Below are 17897 nucleotides of genomic sequence, written 5' to 3'. Positions count from 1 at the left end.
GCCGTTTGTCCCGGCGGGAGCAGCGGCCGCGCTGAGGAGCCACCGGCGGGTGAGTGCGGGGGACACGGGCCCGGGGCAGCCCGGCCGCGGCCGTGCGGGAGGCGGGGGCAGCGGGGAGCGGGCGCTTGGCCGGGCCGCGGTGCTCGGCAGCGGCGTCCCCGGTACCGGGGCCTCGCGGCGCGGCCGGCGCAGGCCCCGCAGTGCTGGATCGGCCCCGGGTGCCGTGGGGGCTCTGCCTGGCCTTGGCGGGACTCCGGGATCGCGGGGAGCTCGCGGCTGCCCGGGGCTGCCCCCGGCACTCGGAGCGGGACGAGCCCCGGGACGTTCGGCCCCGGCCCGCGCTGCCGCCTGCGCGCCGCAAGGCAGGAGAAAATGCCGGATTTCCATTCCTTGCTCACAGTGGTGTCGGTTTCGAGGGGATGAGGGCGAGCCTCGTTTCGTTAAACAGATCTTGTCCTTAAAGCGCGTTTTGGCGCAGGGTAGTGCCTTGGCGGCCTGCGAGCGGTGTCGTGTTCTCGTTTTCTCCACAGTCCCTGAAAGGAGACGGTCGGGCCGGACGGGCCGGACTCTTTGGCCGTGCCCGCAGTGAGAGGACCGGAGGAAACGGCCTTAGGATGAGACGGGGCAGATTCAGATTAGATCATGTAAAAGATGTTTCACATTTAGGGTGGTCAGGCATTGGAATGGGTTGCCAAGGGCGGTGTTGGAGTCACCGTCTTTTGGGAGCGCCTGGATGTGGCGCTGGGTGGGTTGGTGGTTAAGGGGCACAAGTGGCGGTGTTGGGGGATGTTTGGACTGGATGATCTCGGAGGATTTTCCACCCCCGATGATCCTAAGCCAAACGCTCTGTGTTTCTCCCCCGATGGAAGCAGTTTCGTTACGTTCTGCTAGGAAACGGCCTTAGGATGAGACGGGGCAGATTCAGATTAGATCATGTAAAAGATGTTTCACATTTAGGCTGGTCAGGCATTGGAATAGGTTGCCAAGGGCGGCGTTGGAGTCACCGTCTTTTGGGAGCGCCTGGATGTGGCGCTGGGTGGGGTTGGTGGTTAAGGGGCACAAGTGGCGGTGTTGGGGGATGTTTGGACTGGATGATCTCGGAGGATTTTCCACCCCCGATGATCCTAAGCCAAACGCTCTGTGTTTCTCCCCCGATGGAAGCAGTTTCGTTACGTTCTGCTCCGTGATTCTTGCTCGGGGCAGGGGCAGGAGGGAGGTTTGTTGTGGGTGAGGTCGGCAGAGGTCGGGTGTTTTGAGCTCGCTGTTGCCAGGTTCCGAGCCGAGTTGAAAACTGACCCTGCCAGGTAAGGAACACAGTTTGTCGTCGGTGTTTGTTGCGCTCCGGAGGGGACAGTGGGCTGGGTTTACGGCTCGCGTTCCTGTTTGCACCAACACTTCGGGTTGTGTTGCTGTCTGAGCTCTCCTTGGCTGCTGAAAACGTGTGCTTCAGCCATGCTAACAAAGGTGTTCGAAATCATTCAAAATACTGAACAGATCTCTTCTAAATTATGATAATAATAAACTGCTACTTACTTAGGTATGGTAACTTGAAAGCTGCATTTATAATGTACAAATGGTTAGGCTTGTGTCGTTGCGTAGTCGGTGATCAAACCCAAGAGTTTATAGGGTATAAAGTGTCAAAAAGTGATAAGAAAAAGGTGTTGACACAAAGGGAACAACTGGGATGAAGCAAGGCTCTGCCTCTCCCGTCCTGCAGCAGAGGTTGCAGTCACTGCTGCCTGCTGACCTTAATTTCTGTTTACTCTTTGGAGATCCTTGCACTCCAGTTAGGGATTTTGTGTTCAGCTGGTGATCAAGAGCCTAGTAGTGAAAATACCATTTAGTTTGATGGATTATGTTGTCAAAGAAGATTTGTTTGGCCCAATGAGTAAATGTACTTAAAGATCTTGTCTCTGTGATTACTTTTTTACTGCAAACAACCAGAATTTTAACTATTGCACAACACTGCTCTAACTTTGTGTACTCCTCTTGGCGTCTGTGCTGACTTCTCAGTGGAGAATAAGAGTGTGTTGAAAATGGAAGTTAAATTAGAATTAATTTTCTTAAATAAGCTCTATTGGAGTAGAAATTTAAATTGCTTCTTTTATTGTCAGCACTGTTGAGACTGCAGTGCTACTAATAATGTAAACTAAATCTGTAAACTGCAGAGTTCTCCTTGTCCATCGGGCTTGTCTTTTTAGTACTTGTGCTTCAAACTACAGCAGATTCTTACCCAGACAGCTTCTCTGTCTTATTTTCTCTGTCCTTCCCAGGTCGATGCAGTTTGCTGATTTATCTTGGCTGGGTTTGGGAAGAAGGAGGGGAGGGCTTTACTTTTGTGTGACGCTGAACTTTCAGTTAGAGGGCTAATGTGTTTTGCTACTGATTTTTTTTTTTTTTAATGGATAAATAGATTTCTTTACCGACTGTATTCTTTTTTTTATCCATTAGAAGTTCTGGAATGTATGCGGGTAGATGGGATAACTTAGTTAAATCATCATCTCATGCAGGATATAGGAGTTGCTAACCGTACACGAGAAACAAATCCCAGGTGTTTGGTTTGCTGTGCGTCCGTGCCGCGCTCGCTGGCGCAGTGAGCTGTGTGAGCGGAGCCGGCGTGGGACGGGGGCGGTGATTCCTGGTGCCCGGAACGGGCGGGAATGTCAGCGGGGCAGCCGGGGCCGCTCCGGCCTTCCAGGGCACATCCACCGCTTCTGAGCCCTGCAGGGATGCTTCCCAGGGAATTCGTTCGGCTGTGTGAGGTTTATGCTTAAGCATTGTGCTCCTTAAGTAGGAAGTGCTCCATTTCTCTAATAGCATTTGTAAAGAACCTCATCAGTTGTGCGCTGGAAACATTTCCTGACAAAGCTTTTCCTTTGTCTTATTCAAGCAATGGAAGGATTAGTGAGAAATTGCTTTGCTTTGTCACAACTTGTTGGATCTTGCATATGATGATTGTTTTTTTTCAAGATAGATTTAAAACAAAACTGTAGTTGAGGGTCCCCAAATGGTCATATTTCAGTAAAAAAAAAAAAAAAAAATTCAGCTTGGCAGCATTTAACACAGATCCTAAATTCCAGTTTAAATTCTATTTTCTTTTGAATGAAATACATTTGGATGGATGTTGGATTTTCCGTACTTTAGACTTAATGAAATAATTCTGCTTTATTTATTTAACTGCTGGGGAAGAAATAATTCATGCATATGCATTTCACTCCTACAGTTACTAGTTGTAGGTTTTATGTTTTCTATTTGTTCTGGATACTGAAATCCCACTGATATTAGCGAGGACAGTACTTAACAAGGATCTTAAAGGCCATATAGTAAGTCTGAAGCCATTCATAGCTACATTGTAGCCAGTATTTATTAAAACTTTAACTTTTCTGATTAGAAATATTTTTTCTATCTTAAAATGTAGTTTGAATCCATGACAGCCTATCAACACTCTGAAAAAGAACTTGTTCTTTGCTTTAAGGAAGGTTTTTTTTTTCTTTTTTCGTTTTTGGCTTAAATAAAGTTATCATGACTCAAAAACACTTCAGGGGAAATGTGTAGAAACTTTGAACTATTTTCCTTTCCCTAAAGGATCATCTGATTGCATGTTATTATTTGCCTAAAACTTTCTGGGCCATGTCTTTCAGTTGAGGCTTTCACCATTTTTAATTGCTTAATCATATGCAGATCATACATTTTTTAAGATAAGATACAGATTTTACTTTGTATAAAATAGCCTTTTATGGTTAGTTTTTAGGAGGGTGACAGTGTTCCAGATATTTGCGACACAATTCCAAATTTGGACACCTGAGTTGTTTTGGAAAAGTGCTCCTTTGCTTTAAGGAAAGATCATGAATAAGTCCCTTTTTATCAGAGATCGGATGGATAAGCAGGAGAGTCTCAGCCAAGGGAGTGAGGGTGGCCTGTTGACTGATCCACATCCTTCCCTGTTTTTTGTGAGCCAGTTTACATTTCTTTCACAGATGAAGATTTTGGATTTCTTCTGTTTCTATTTTTGGTTGGTTCACTCTTTTTTAATGGTTTCTTACTTGTTGCCCTCTATGGGCTTTCCATGTGCCGGGCAGCAGTACAGACCAAGCCCCGTAATTCCTGCCAGAGTTGTCTTGCTGCCTTGGGGAGCAGAGGAGTGGACAGAGTTCTTTGTGGCTTGCTGCCTTAAGGGGTGAGGGTGTCCTGTACAGGTGTCTCTTGTTTGGCTGTGGTGGAGTTTTGTTGTTGCTGGCTTTTCTGCAGTGGAACATGCACTGCAAGGTAAAGCAGTCAGCCCAGCTGCCTTCTCCCTGTGTGAGCTGGTATCGTGATAACTGTATCCAAATCCACTCTGCTGTCTGACATACAAGCAGGATGTTTGCTGTAAACATGAGATTAAACTAAGCTTTTTGGAATGTGCATTTTAGTAAATTCATCTCCTGGGGATACTGAGGGAGTATTAAAATAATGAGCATAAACGTGGCTATTTAAGTACATTGTATTAATTTAAATTATATGGTAAATTTACATTTTTCCATGAAAGAATAAATTTCAGGAGCCTGTGAAGTTAAACTGTTTTAAACAGTTTTTCTGAGCTTAGGTAAGTAAAAGTATTGAAGTTGTTAATATGCTTTAGTCTGCACTGCACTGTGTATGTATAAGTGGGAGGAAAAAATTAATGCTGGTGCCTTGTTTAAATGTATTTGTCAGGTTTATTAATCACATTAAAACCTTGCGCAGGTTTTCTTGCTCTGTGTTCTTGCACTCATCAGTAACTTTATTTGTTCCTTAGCATTCTTACTCTTTAAACATTTTCTGGTAAACTGTGGGAATTTTCGTATTTTTGTGAGTTCAGTCAAAGTGAACTGGGATTCAGAGCAGGGTGTTTGTTCCTTCAGAGCTGACAGCAGGATGCAATCCTTTAGTCAAGGCCATGGAAAGCAGGCAGGTGCTGGCACCTGGGTGGCTGTGGGACTTGCAGAGGATGTTGATGAGTGCCTGCTCTGTGAACTTTGTGAATCAGGAGTTTGGAACTCCATCCTGCTCTCCAGGTGACTGCTGGAGTCACTAAGCTCGAGCTGTTCTGGCATCTTTGAGGACTCTCTGTGCTGCCCATTGCTTCATGGCCAGAAATAGATAACTTTTTCTGACTAAGCTGACTGCAAAGGTCGCATGCCCCTTGCTGTCTGAATTCCCTCCTGGCTGCTCTAAAGAATTTCTCGTTTGGATGCTTTCCCCCATTCCGTATTTAGTTAGGGGTGCTTCTTTGTCAGCCCTGCTGGTTGTTCGTGTGATTACTTGCTTTTCTCTGCCATCTGATCTTATAAAAGTTTGGAGCTCTCTACATATATGTCTTTTGCAATACTTCTTATGCTTTTTGTGTAGCTGAGGACTGTAAAGAGAGTTTATGAGCCAGGTTTGGTAACTCTGGCTGAGCTGTGTGGGGAGGGCCTGGGCCTGTCATGTGGCTCTGTCACTTGCATTGAGCTGCTGGTTCAGGGCCACTGCTCTGTAAAGCAGAACAAGGCTGCCTTCGGCTGTGATGCCTGAGAAATCCATAAACTGTGGAAACCTTTGGTTCACATAAACATTTGCCTGTTTGATTTTCGTGCCCCAGAGAAGGAGTTGGAGTAGCTGATAGCAGACTGTAAGCATAGTGCAGTTCCCAGCTCAGGGAAATACAGATTTTTGCGAGCAAACATGAAGGCCATGAAACATCTCCTTTCAGCTGGTTTATTTTTTTGGCTTGTCTTTTCTTCTGAAATTTTGAAGATTTTCTGTGGATAGAGGCAGGAAATAGCTAATGTGAGCTGGCTTCCTCCTGGCTTTAGAAAAAACTCTAAAAACTCTAATTAGGCAATTAATGAGCCTTGCTTGTATATTTGGAGACAAATTATTTGACAGATTGTGTGTCTGGAGAAGATTTTTGTCATGTCATTTTGATTGGGACAGTTGGGTGGTTTCTTGCAGGGAGGTATATGGTTTGCATCTTTGAAACATTGTGGGATTTTCACCATGCATATTTCTACTAGCCTTAAAAGTACCAGTTTTTTGGTTTTTAATTGGCCATTTTCTATTTTCTAAGTCAATGATCATTCATATTCTGCTTTATTATAAGCTAATGGTGGCTGTTTTCTTGAGTAAATATTTTAAATTATTCTGTCCTGAAAAGATTGCAGATAGAGGTATTTTCTAGTTTGTGAATATTGTTGGATAGTTTGGACGAGGGGGGTTTTGTGGGTGTGCATGGTGTTTTTTTGTCCAGCTGTTGAGGGGCTAAACACAAGCTGACTTTTTTTTTCTTTAGCTGGACAAAAGACGCTGCAGAATTTTTTCTTGTAAATATTTTAAAAACCTTTTTACATACAAAAAGTTCCTATGATAACTGAAGTTTTCAGCAGTACAGTTTATGCTTTATGATAAGTAGCAGATAGAAATAACAGGATATCAGAGATGAATGCTTCCTGTCACCTGACTTTAGTGACACTTTGATTAGGAGAAAGAAACAAAACAAATTCTTAATATTCTCGTTCTTTCTTTCTTCAGGAGATTTCTGGCTTGTTTTAATTCCAAACTTCATACTAGTGACAAATGAAAACTGACCAGTTTACACTCGCTAAAGACAGAATATGCAATCCCCAGATATTTCTTTGAAACAAATAATTTCTCTATCTTGTAGGAATAGCTTTTTAGGGTCACAGTTATCTGTTAAGAGGTCATCATGTTGCTTCAGCTTTTTTTTTTTTGTCCCAAGTTCAGGCTTCTGTTATCGAGGATATATAGTGTTTATATTGAATCTGAACATCACAGATCTGCAACATTGCTTTTAAACAAGCAGGAAAGTTTAAAAAAAATACTGTGTTGAAATCAGTACGACTACCTGCGTGTACAAAGTTCAGTAGGAAAAGATGTGATTTATTTTTTACATCTAAGTGTTGCTTTTCCTAGTTAGAAGCTTGAGTTTTAAGTTTTCCCTCTAAGATAGGTACCAGAATTGGGAGGAGAGCTATTGAAAATCTTGTATGTAAGAAAAGGAGAGTATGGAAAGAATACTTAGTATCATGGTATCTGCTCTTGTTCTTTTGGCTTCTTGCTGTTTGCTTATTAGTTTTAGGCTTGTCTCTCTTTTTAGGAGGGGCTCTGACCTCTAGACTTAAGCTTGACTCGTACTGGATTCCCTCCTTCTGATTTGCTTTTGCAACCTCTATGTTCCATGTACACTATTGTTCATGAGCTGGCTGTGGGATTTGATAACACACTTAACCATACTGACTTTGCTCTCGCCTCTGTGTTCACAGAGTTGTTCTAATTGTTGTGTGGGAAACAGCAAGACTGGAGAGGCCAGTTGATAGCAGATATCCTGGGATATTTTTGGTAATCTCTGTGTTTACATATTGAACCCTGCCATCAGTATATTATTATTGGCATTCTTAATGTTAATGTATGTCCCCCAACTTCCTTTGGTGTTGGTCACAGTATTAACTATACCCTTACGGGTTTTTTTGATGTGGAGATTTCTTCAAAGGGCTATTTACTTGCTACATTTTAATTTTGTGTTTGTGGGACTGTATGGTTAAGTGGATTGCTAAAACCACGCAAGTTTTAAACACGTGGGTCCTCCAATACATTTGCTTCTTTAAGTAGTTTGGAGAGGGCAAGAAGCATGGCAGGGTATCTCTTAAACTGGTTTCACCATTTGAGGAAATGTGTGTGTAACCATAATCCATAATTAAAGTTAATTAAATTTTAACCTACAGCAGGAACATATTTTGAAGATGTACCAGTTTATTTTAAAAGGAAGTCTTTTTTGAGTGTTTATATCCCAGAATGTTGAAAGATACATGTAAAAAATCAATAAATTGATTTCAGAATATTTCACTAGGCTACATCACACTTGGTTCTTTCAGAATTTATAGGAAAGAAAAGGAAACTGAGACTGCCTGGGCTAAAATGAAAAATGCTGAATGACTTGACGGGGAAAAGATTATTTGTTATTTCAATGAATTTTTGTTCTTGATGCACAAGATAAGAAAATGTGACTAATACATTACTGTATTATGTTCTGAGAGCATTTAGGTGACTTTCCCTGCAACAAGTTGATAACTACTGGTAAAGGTCACTATTTCCTTGTTCCTTAAATTGAAACAAACCAGCAGTGGTAGGATGGAAAGGGGCTTGGAAGTTTTGCCAGAATGGAGATATTTTAATGGTGGAGAGAAGGGCACCATTGCATGAAGACATGTAACATTCTTGAAAATTTTTAGAAAGGTTCTTTCATCTTAGAGTCATTTAGTTGGAGTAATGGTCAGTGTAACTGTTCCTTGTAATTATTCTCTAATGTTGACAAGAAACTGTTAATATTTAAATTACTTTTTTTAACTTCTAGGTTTCTCAGGATGCCTGTGGTAACTGTTTCTTTATACTAACAAGCACTAGGTGCCTCTGCACTTGAGTTGGTTTGTTACCTTGCAGTTGGAGCAATCTTGCCTGGTTATGTGCTTCTCTTGGTAAATGTAAAGGAGGCAAATGGTATTCAGTAGCTTTGGCAACGTGCACATTTTTTGTCAAAGTCTGAGTACAAGAAAGGCTTTTTTGTCTCACCAAGACTAAGTTTTAAATTTCCAAGACCTGCACAAACATTGCTTTTCTGAAGGGAGTATGTCAGTGGAAGTAATGTTCTGAAGAACAGATGTGAAAGATGGATCCCTTTGTTTATGCCCATATGTGCTTTAGACATGACAGGTGTCATAGATGACAGGTGAACTTTTGCATTCAGAGTTATTAATATCTACATGAAAACTGTGATCCAGATGCCCTTCTTAAAATACTGACTAAATTTAGCTTATCAGTCTGATCTGTTTCAGGAACTGCTATATATCTGTGTGTTTGTGTACTGTGTTTCAGTGGGATTAAAGAACATAAAAATCTGAATTAAAGTAATTGTTTGATCTCTTGACCTAAAGTAAAGTGGTTTTCTTTTTTTGGGGTTTGGAGCATTTGAACTTTGTCTTTCTTCGGTCAGGTTTGACACAAGGCAATACCAGGCTCCTACCTGACTTTTATGAGGTAGCAGTACTGGACAAGCTTTATTTACAAGTTGTTGTTGTTACAGGACTGGAAAGACTCGGCTGTTGTTACCACAAGAACTCCTGAAACATGGTGGATTATTATGAAGTTCTGGGAGTGCAGAAGCATGCCTCAGCAGAGGATATCAAAAAAGCGTGAGTGTCACTGCTGTAGATGTTATGGATTTTAAGAGACAGATGTAATAACATGGTTTTTGGATTCACGCTTCGTTGTCTTCCTGTGTTCTTTTGCAAATTCCTGCACATGCTACTTTATCAACTCAAATGTTTGAGCTGTGATCTTGGATGATTGCAAAGTACATCAACCTAGGGGCAGGCTTAGCTTTGCCCCTCTAAGTAAGAAGTTATGAACACTTAGCCTAAAATGTTTCGTTTGAGGATAGGAATTGTGTGCAGGTGTAGCTGTCAAAGAAGGCATTGATGTTAGGATGTCGCAATGAGTTTGTTCTTGGAGCTTTATCAACTTTTAACATACCAGGTCCCTATTGATGCTTCTCTTGGTGGGTTGTAGTGTTGAATAATTACAGAGCTCTAAGGAGAAGCCCACAGCAGAGATACTTTGGAATGTTTTGCTTAGGTCTCGCAGATGTGGATCATCAGAAATGCACAAGAATAATTTCAGAATAAGTTAGGAACCCCAAACCTACCTTCTAATTTAAAACATATCTGAGTAGGGGGTTCTTTGTGTTCCTGCAGGATCTGTTGGTCCCAACATCTAAATGCAAGGTACAAAGCACCAGGAATTTATTTCGATCCTTGACAACCTGTTTAACCTGACAGCATTGTGTTTATTTCTATAGCATATTTTATTATTTCAGAGTAAACTATCCTTTGTTTTCCTTCCATTCAGATACCGTAAATTGGCACTGAAATGGCATCCTGATAAAAATCCAGACAATAAAGATGAGGCAGAACGGCAATTCAAGCAAGTAGCTGAGGCCTATGAAGTCTTGTCAGATGGTAGGTATTTCAAAAGGGCTCTTGAACTGCCTGTCTCTGTCCTGGGGATAAGACTGAAAGTGTTGATCTGTGATGCTTTGAAAGGATATTGTAATTTTGGTTCACCATCCAGCTTGACTATTTGTTCTTGGAGCTTTATCAACTTTTAACATACCAGGTCCCTATTGATGCTTCTCTTGGTTGGTTGTAGTGTTGAATAATTACAGAGCTCTAAGGAGAAGCCCACAGCAGAGATACTTTGGAATGTTTTGCTTAGGTCTCGCAGATGTGGATCATCAGAAATGCACAAGAATAATTTCAGAATAAGTTAGGAACCCCAAACCTACCTTCTAATTTAAAACATATCTGAGTAGGGGGTTCTTTGTGTTCCTGCAGGATCTGTTGGTCCCAACATCTAAATGCAAGGTACAAAGCACCAGGAATTTATTTCGATCCTTGACAACCTGTTTAACCTGACAGCATTGTGTTTATTTCTATAGCATATTTTATTATTTCAGAGTAAACTATCCTTTGTTTTCCTTCCATTCAGATACCGTAAATTGGCACTGAAATGGCACCCTGATAAAAATCCAGACAATAAAGATGAGGCAGAACGGCAATTCAAGCAAGTAGCTGAGGCCTATGAAGTCTTGTCAGATGGTAGGTATTTCAAAAGGGCTCTTGAACTGCCTGTCTCTGTCCTGGGGATAAGACTGAAAGTGTTGATCTTTGAAAGGATATTGTAGTTTTGGTTCACCATCCAGCTTGACTTCTTCCTTTTGAAAAGCAAGGAAAGAGAAAGATGCTTGCAGATAAGACAGAATAAGCAGAAATTTTGAAATAAAAAATTCAGGATCTCTCTAGATAGGTAATCAAACTACTAGAAACTGAAATTCAGTGTCTGCTAGACATTTCTGTAGAGACTTCTGTGAATCCCAAGGTTAATTTTATGTTAGCAGGTGAGGCCAGTGTTACTGACAATATAGGGGTATTGTGTTTATCCTCTAAAGTCAGGCTACACCAACTCTGAAGTATCCACTGTTGGGCCTACAGCTTCTAGTTTTTGTAACAGTAAACTAGTCTTGACAAAACCCAAGCATACTTGCTGAAAGTTTGAATTTCATTTGAGTGAATTTTGTAAATTCGGTCAACTGTGATACTAAAGATAGTGTTTATTTTGAATTGTTCTGAAAGAGGTGTTTAGTCTGACCCACGTAGTGCAGGAATGCAGATTACAGTTCACCCATGTCTTTTTCCTTGAAGAGTATCATTAACTTTTGCCAGTGTTCTGACAAAAGCAGCCTGAATCATAACAAAGTGATTTAAGCTACTTTGATTATTTTCCTCTGTAATTGACTGCAGCTGTCTATATGCTATTTCTGAAGTGTCCTTGATTTCACCTGAGACAGTGAGCATGGGAAAGCTATATTTAAAGCTCTAGCAGCATCTAGATTACCTCTCAGAGTTCAGCCTGATTTAGTGAGCTGCAGTCTCGTACACTGTGTTTCTTTGCTTGGTTTTGATATTTAATTAACAGGGGAGAAAAAGAACTTAATTTATCATTAGTTCATTGTATACTTGTCTTTTAGAGTACTTTATCCTTCTTAAGCTAATTTTTTTGGGCAGGATAAAAATAGGATACTGGTCTGGTTGTTAAACAGATCTCTAAGTTCTTTGGAAACAGTACAGTGCTAGAATTTTAGAACAGCTTCTAAAAGTGCTGCCAGTTTTTGGATTTATGCCAAATCCTAAGTTACTGGTGTCTTAACAATCATTTGTGCAGCAGGGATACCAGAATCCTGAGCCCAGTGGTTGAGAGGCAGTCAAATGCTCTGCAAACTTAATTACATTTTCTGACACCATTACAGGCTTGAATGATGACAGATTTTTGGCAGAAGAATAGTTTTGTAAGGGATTACATAAGAAAAAAAAAAAAAAACAAAACTGAAATTGGGTGATCATTGAACACACTTCCCTTGTGGGAAACCTTGTGGTTTCAAAAATGGAACATTTTTCAAGATGAATTTTGGTCTTTGTGAGCCCTCAGGGCACCCTTGCTGTTTCCTGCCCATGGCAGTTTATCTACCTTGCTGCTTTCTTCTTCATAATCTGATGGGTATGTTAACCTCCTTTCTTTAAAAACTGCTGTCTAGAAGGGCAGTACAGATAATGTATCAAGCTTTGGGGATTTGTCTGCATGTGAACCTATTGCAAGCTCCTATTACTTGAGATGATAACCATTATATAAAATTTTAATTCCTGTTAGTCAGAAGTATTTTACTTTCAGGCATCTGTTTGAGGTAACTGCATGTTCTTTCAGTGATGCTGTTTAAATTTTAAAAATATCTTTCACTGAAGAGATTCCACTGGGAAAAGCATAATAATATTAAGATAATAAAATCAAATGCCCTGATTGGTTTTTGACTGATACTCCCACAACAGTGCAGGCAAAGTGAACTGTCTTGTCTGCCTCTTTAAGGACTTCAGGTTCCCTTCCAGTACCAAAGTGCCATCTGATCTTGTGCAGTAGTGTAGAGTTCACTTTTCTCTCCTTTCTCATGAATACTGTCTGTTCTGCAATGAAATTAATGTCATTCCATGCCTTCTGAAGTAATAGAGAGCAAGCAGTTTGAGTCACATCCTTCCATGGCATTTTGGAACATCACTTCATTCTCCATTCCATATCCCACAATTAAGCCAGCAGAAGTGGTTATAATTAATTTTAGGGGTTTGCAGTCATTCATATAAACACTGGTCTCCTGTTCTCATAACCTCCACACAATGGGCTTGGCCTTGTGCAAGAAAAGGAAAAGAGGCAATGGTCAAGGTTTGCAAGTGGGATGGAAGGAAGGGAATGCCTGAGCACTGGAACTGCCCTCCAGAGAGCCTGTAGAATTCTTCTCTCAGAAATTGATGCCATCAGCATTTTGTTCAGGCAAGATGTGACCAACTTTACAGTTAGACTTGTGTGGGGGAGCAGGTTGAAGTCCAGAGGTCCTTCACAGCCTTAAAGCTTTTCATGGTGGCTGTCCAAAGAAGAAATCTGCCATATTCTTCTTAAAGGCAAATTTCTATTTTCTTAAACCAAACTTTTTCTTATACATCAGGACTGGACTTTCTACAACTTACTCTTAAGTTTGAATTTCAGTAACTGTTCTTTCTGAAGTAAATTGCTTTGGCAGTTCTTGTTGAAGATGCTCAGCCAGAACTTCCTTAAATAAACTAGCTTTGAGAAGATGCTTAACTGAGAATGCTGGTTAAGTGTTTTTGCACACTTTTTCACAAAACCAACAAACCTGTTTACTGATGTACATCTTCTCCTTGTAGCTAAAAAGCGTGACATCTATGACAGATATGGAAAAGAAGGCCTAATAAATGGAGGTGGAGGTATGTTGACAACCAGCAGTTTTTTGCTTTCTCTATTTTCTTTTCAAGACAGGAATCTGGAAATGCCTGTACTAGGGCCTAAAATTCAGTCTTTTAAAAATCAAGATTGCAATTATTTTACAGTTTTTTCTAGTTATTATAAAAGGTATTGCTGTTATGTGAAAACAGAGAAACTATTATAAAAAGTAATGAAGTAATGTGTGTACTGAAGTTAAATGATATCTGAAAGAGAAATTTTGGGAATTGTTTGTAATTTTAGATTATTCAAGTACCCTATAGGTGTGAACTTTCTTATAAGTAAGAATATGTGAAAGTAACTGAAATTTAACTTTTTTCCCTTTTTTTTTGTTTGCAGGTGGAAATCATCATGATAATCCATTTGATTTTGGATTTACATTCCGCAACCCAGATGATGTCTTCAGGGAGTTTTTTGGTGGAAGGGACCCCTTTTCATTTGACTTCTTCGGTAAGTGATCCCCTGGTTTTAGTTACATGTGTCTAAAGTGTGGCTAAAACTTCACTCTTACAAAACAAACATAGCTAATGTAGTTTTATTAGAAATAGTTCTGAAAATGAGGCAAACAACTGGTATTCTGTATGATATTTGAAATTTTTGTTTCATACCCGTTTCTTGGTTAATTTTATACTACAGAACAGGTAGGGCTTGCCAGTTAATGTTTTGTTGGAAGGCCTGGTTTGCTAAACCATAAAATGATGTCTGCCATGTCTCTTAAGTTGAAAGGAAATCATATTCAACAGAAAAAGTGCATACTGGAATTTTCTCTTGAGAATTTGAGCAGGCTAACTTAGTCTGTTGATTTCTCTCTTTTGACCTGTAAATAAATGAAAAAATAAAACTTTGAAAGCTTCTGAATGGGACAGCTTAACTATCACTGTTACACCGTAACTCTCAGTGTGAATTTATGTCCTAGCAGGACTGATTTTCTTATGTCAGAATAAGAACAGTTGTATACATAATGTAGGCACTCCAAATTCATGTCACTTGTTTGCTTGGGGTATAGAACCTTTAGAGACTCAGATTAATAGTTCTTGAGGCTTGAATTCTTCATTTAGGAAGCATTCATTAAAGGAAGCAATATGTGATAAAAGTTGTCAAAGTAATCTTTTTGCCCTCTTGCCGAAGGTCTTCTTGCTTGTTCTAGTGAAGGTCTTTTCAGAGGTGCTCTGATTCTTATGCAATCTCTCTCTGTGTGTTCAGCTCAGCAAAATGCTGACGCATAAAGCAGAACAGATCCTGTGTTCAGTATTTACTGTGAGAAAGTTCCACACTGAAAACTGTAAGAAGTGTACTTGAAAAACCAGGCTTTCTTCCTGTTCAGTAGGTAGATATTGATTTAGCTCTGTAATAATGTTTGTAAATGTTTTAATACTTTTATAAGTAATTTATTGTCTTTGGCAGCATTAAGGAGGTAGTTCAGCTCAGATTTTAATTCTGTCTTTCTCTGGTTTGCTATTTCAGGATCATCAGCTGTTAGATGACTAATGAAGGATTAGAAAGGGGGTTGAAGGGCTAGAGGTTGAATGCAGTAGAATGGTAGTTGATGAATTAGATGAGATTAGGTGAGTAGCTAGAGGAAGAATCTGGTAGAAGATAGGCAGCTGAATTGGGCAGTTGGATCCAGTGTGAAATCAGCTAAAAGTAGGAAAGGGAAGATTGGAGGAAACTTCTAGCAAAATACTGATGAGTAGAATGAGCTCTGAACTGCGTAAATGCAACTTCTTCACTGTTTGCAGCAGAATTTTAGGAAATGCTAGGCAAGGATTTCAATTTAGGTGAGCGATCTCAGCAGTGGTTAGGACACATCTGGAGTACTGGGTTCACTTCTGGGCTCCACAGTAAAAGAAACAGAGCTACTGGATAGAGTGCAGTGAAGAGTCCACTAAGATAATTACAGGAGCTTCTCTCACATGAAGAACAGGCTGGGAGAATTGCTGGAATTGTTCAGTGGAGAGAAAGCTCAGGATGAGAGTGTCTCATCAGTGCATTGGGAAGGGAGTTGAGAGTTCAGAGGCAATGACCACAAATGGAAGCACAGGAATCTCTGCCTGAACTTAAGGTAGCTCATCTGTACTGTGAGGGCAGCAGTGTTGGAGCAGGTTGTCCAGAGAGGTTGTGGAATCTTCACGTTTGGAGATAGCCAGAAGGCATATGGAGTGGTCCTGGAAATCCCACTCCAGTACATCCTGTTTGAGCAGGGGATTGGACTGGATGAGCTCTAGAGGTCCTTGTCAAACTCAGTTTTTTTGTGATTGTGTGATAGAAAACTTGGAAAAATCTCAGCAAGCTGTTGAGTAGGAAGCTAGTGTGGAGGAGCTGGGAGAGAGTGTTCAGTTAGTTAGTTAATTTTTTGATTGAAGATCTATTAAACAAAATAGTTGGTTCTCAATCAAATATCTTTATAGTAAATTGTATAGGTGAGATGCTACTAGTGGGAGACTGACATAGGCTGTGTTTGATTTTGATTGGATTTACTTCATCAAGACTAGCAGAAGACTTAACTTCCTGTCTCTGAAAATGTCAGTATTCATGATTAACCTTAAAGCCATGAAGTTTAGTTTCTGCTGTTAAATAAATGATAGGCTTAAAGAAAGCTGAGGCCCTGCCTTTTGGGTTCCTTAGAAGGAAGGCTGTACAGCCCAGTGCACAGAGCTGTCCACCTTATCAAATGGAGGTACCACTGCTGCCAGTGTTCCTTGGGGTACTGCAGCTGCAACAGCCCCTCCTGTAGAGGCTGTGATCCATCTTGCCTTGGGCAACAGTGGACTTAACAACGTACCTCTGCACTAGTGACCTAGAGAGACATTCTCCCCCTGCTTAACACACAGATTTATTTATTTATTCAGAAGCAGGTTATCTACTTCATGTATTGATCACTGTCTTTGTCAGCTGGAAGATAAGAGCACTGAGCACAGGCTCTGCTTCTTGCCAACGTTCTGGCGGTGGCAGCAGTGTTGTGTGCACTCCTATTAATGAAAACTAATCGTTCCTAAGCTGCCTCTCTATGTGGATAGTTGCAGTGTCAGTGACCAGAGGCCTAAAACCCTCAGTTAAGCTTTGGATTTTGAGCATAAGCTCCTGAAATTTTTGTAGCTGGAAGGTTTCAAAGTGAGCACTTTTTTTTTTCCTTTAAAATGTTTAAGACGTTCTCTAACATGGAAAAATCTGTGACTTTTAACAATTGTGACTCCAAACAATTTTTTTCCACAAATTTCTGTAAAAAGTATTTGAATTGGTCTTTGCACATACATGGATATTTCAAGATAGTACAACATAAAAATATGCGTGCTTTCATTTGAATGTAGTGCATTTTGTAATTCCAAAAGCAAGCAGTAGAATTGCATGTATAGCATGAATATTTGTATTGGTGAACTGCAGCCCTTATAGGTTCTGCTAGGTTGAAACACTAATGAAACAGTTCTGTCCTGAATAATAAGAGAATTTATCTTCTAAAAATGAGGAGTTTTCAACTCGTTGATGAGTTTTCTGTGGAATTAGTAACTTCTTAACGACCTACTCAGGTTATAATTGATATTCTAAGCCACTAAATAAGTACTGAGGTCATGTTTTCTAAAAATGTGTACTGGTGGAATCAAAGACGAAATTGAATAAATACTTTAAAACATTTGTACTTTTTATGCAGTTTGAAGTGGCATGTAGTGAAGCCCACAGAATGCAGGTGGGCCTCTCTATATCCTGATTGTCATTGAGTATGTAAAGAGCAGCATTCATATGCATAATTCCTGTAAATTTATGGATTTGAAGAATTTCTGAAATGGTGCTATGAATTCAGTCTGTTCAACTCTACTGAACTATACTGCACTGCTCTTGCAGTTACAGAAAGTTTTCTTTATAAACAGAGGCATCTTTATTCATCTGTAGGAAAGAGGAGACTGTAGATTTTTAAATGATGAGTCCCTTCAGACTTTTCAAATGAAAATCTGTAATACTGTTGGAGACAGCTCTGAACACTTCCAGATGGAGCAAAGTTAATGTTAGGTGCTGTGTGTTGCACTGGAGACAGTCACAGATTATTTTCATTGCTTTTTTCCAGGCAAATTCTTTGTAAATCTAGGGGTGCATGAAGGCAAGTACTTTTAAAAACTTGATCTGGTCCTATGACAGATACTTAACTCTTACTCTGAGATTTGTGGGCTTGCTTTTTGTGGCACGTGGTTACAGCAGAGTGAGTATTCCTGGTGAGCTCTCCTAGGGATAGTTTTTAGCTGCTGACATGGATGGATGCTGCTCCTTGTGACAGGAAGAAAAGTTGGTGCTTCCTATGCAGCACTACACTTTGCATTGCAAAGTACTGCCTTGGTATAGCAGTGATGTGCTGTTCAGTCTGTCCCATACACCTCTGGCTCTCTGACTGTTTACTCTTAATGTAAGGGTTGGTTTTTCATGTCAGTGTACTTAAACTTTTATACTTCAGCTATATCCTACTCCGTGTGGTGCTTGCTTTGATTTGGTTTGTGTTC

The 17897-nt window shown here is 40.4% G+C and overlaps 1 protein-coding gene across 9 annotated transcripts in view; it reads left to right on the top strand.

Annotated features, from left to right (window-relative positions):
- DNAJB6 (DnaJ heat shock protein family (Hsp40) member B6) overlaps positions 1–17897 on the top strand; it is a 182851-nt gene continuing 164954 nt past the window's right edge. For 4 of the 9 annotated variants that reach the window (XM_041408330.1, XM_041408332.1, XM_041408334.1 and 1 more), the window contains exons 1-5: positions 1159–1304; positions 9098–9206; positions 10561–10670; positions 13338–13397; positions 13753–13863. In XM_041408330.1, the coding sequence (XP_041264264.1) occupies positions 9142–9206; positions 10561–10670; positions 13338–13397; positions 13753–13863 (346 nt within the window). In that variant the 5' untranslated portion in view covers positions 1159–1304; positions 9098–9141. Of the gene's footprint in view, positions 50–1150; positions 1305–9097; positions 9207–9921; positions 10032–10560; positions 10671–13337; positions 13398–13752; positions 13864–17897 lie in introns of those variants that run through there. The other 5 variants (XM_041408329.1, XM_041408326.1, XM_041408327.1 and 2 more) reach the window with 4 other exon arrangements.

Source organism: Onychostruthus taczanowskii, unplaced genomic scaffold (genome assembly GCF_017590055.1).
Source record: "Onychostruthus taczanowskii isolate IOZ18803 unplaced genomic scaffold, ASM1759005v1 scaffold3, whole genome shotgun sequence".
NCBI classification, from domain to species: Eukaryota; Metazoa; Chordata; class Aves; order Passeriformes; family Passeridae; genus Onychostruthus; species Onychostruthus taczanowskii.
The sequence above is the reverse complement of the archived record's forward strand: the minus strand, read 5'-3'. Positions and strand labels throughout refer to the sequence as shown.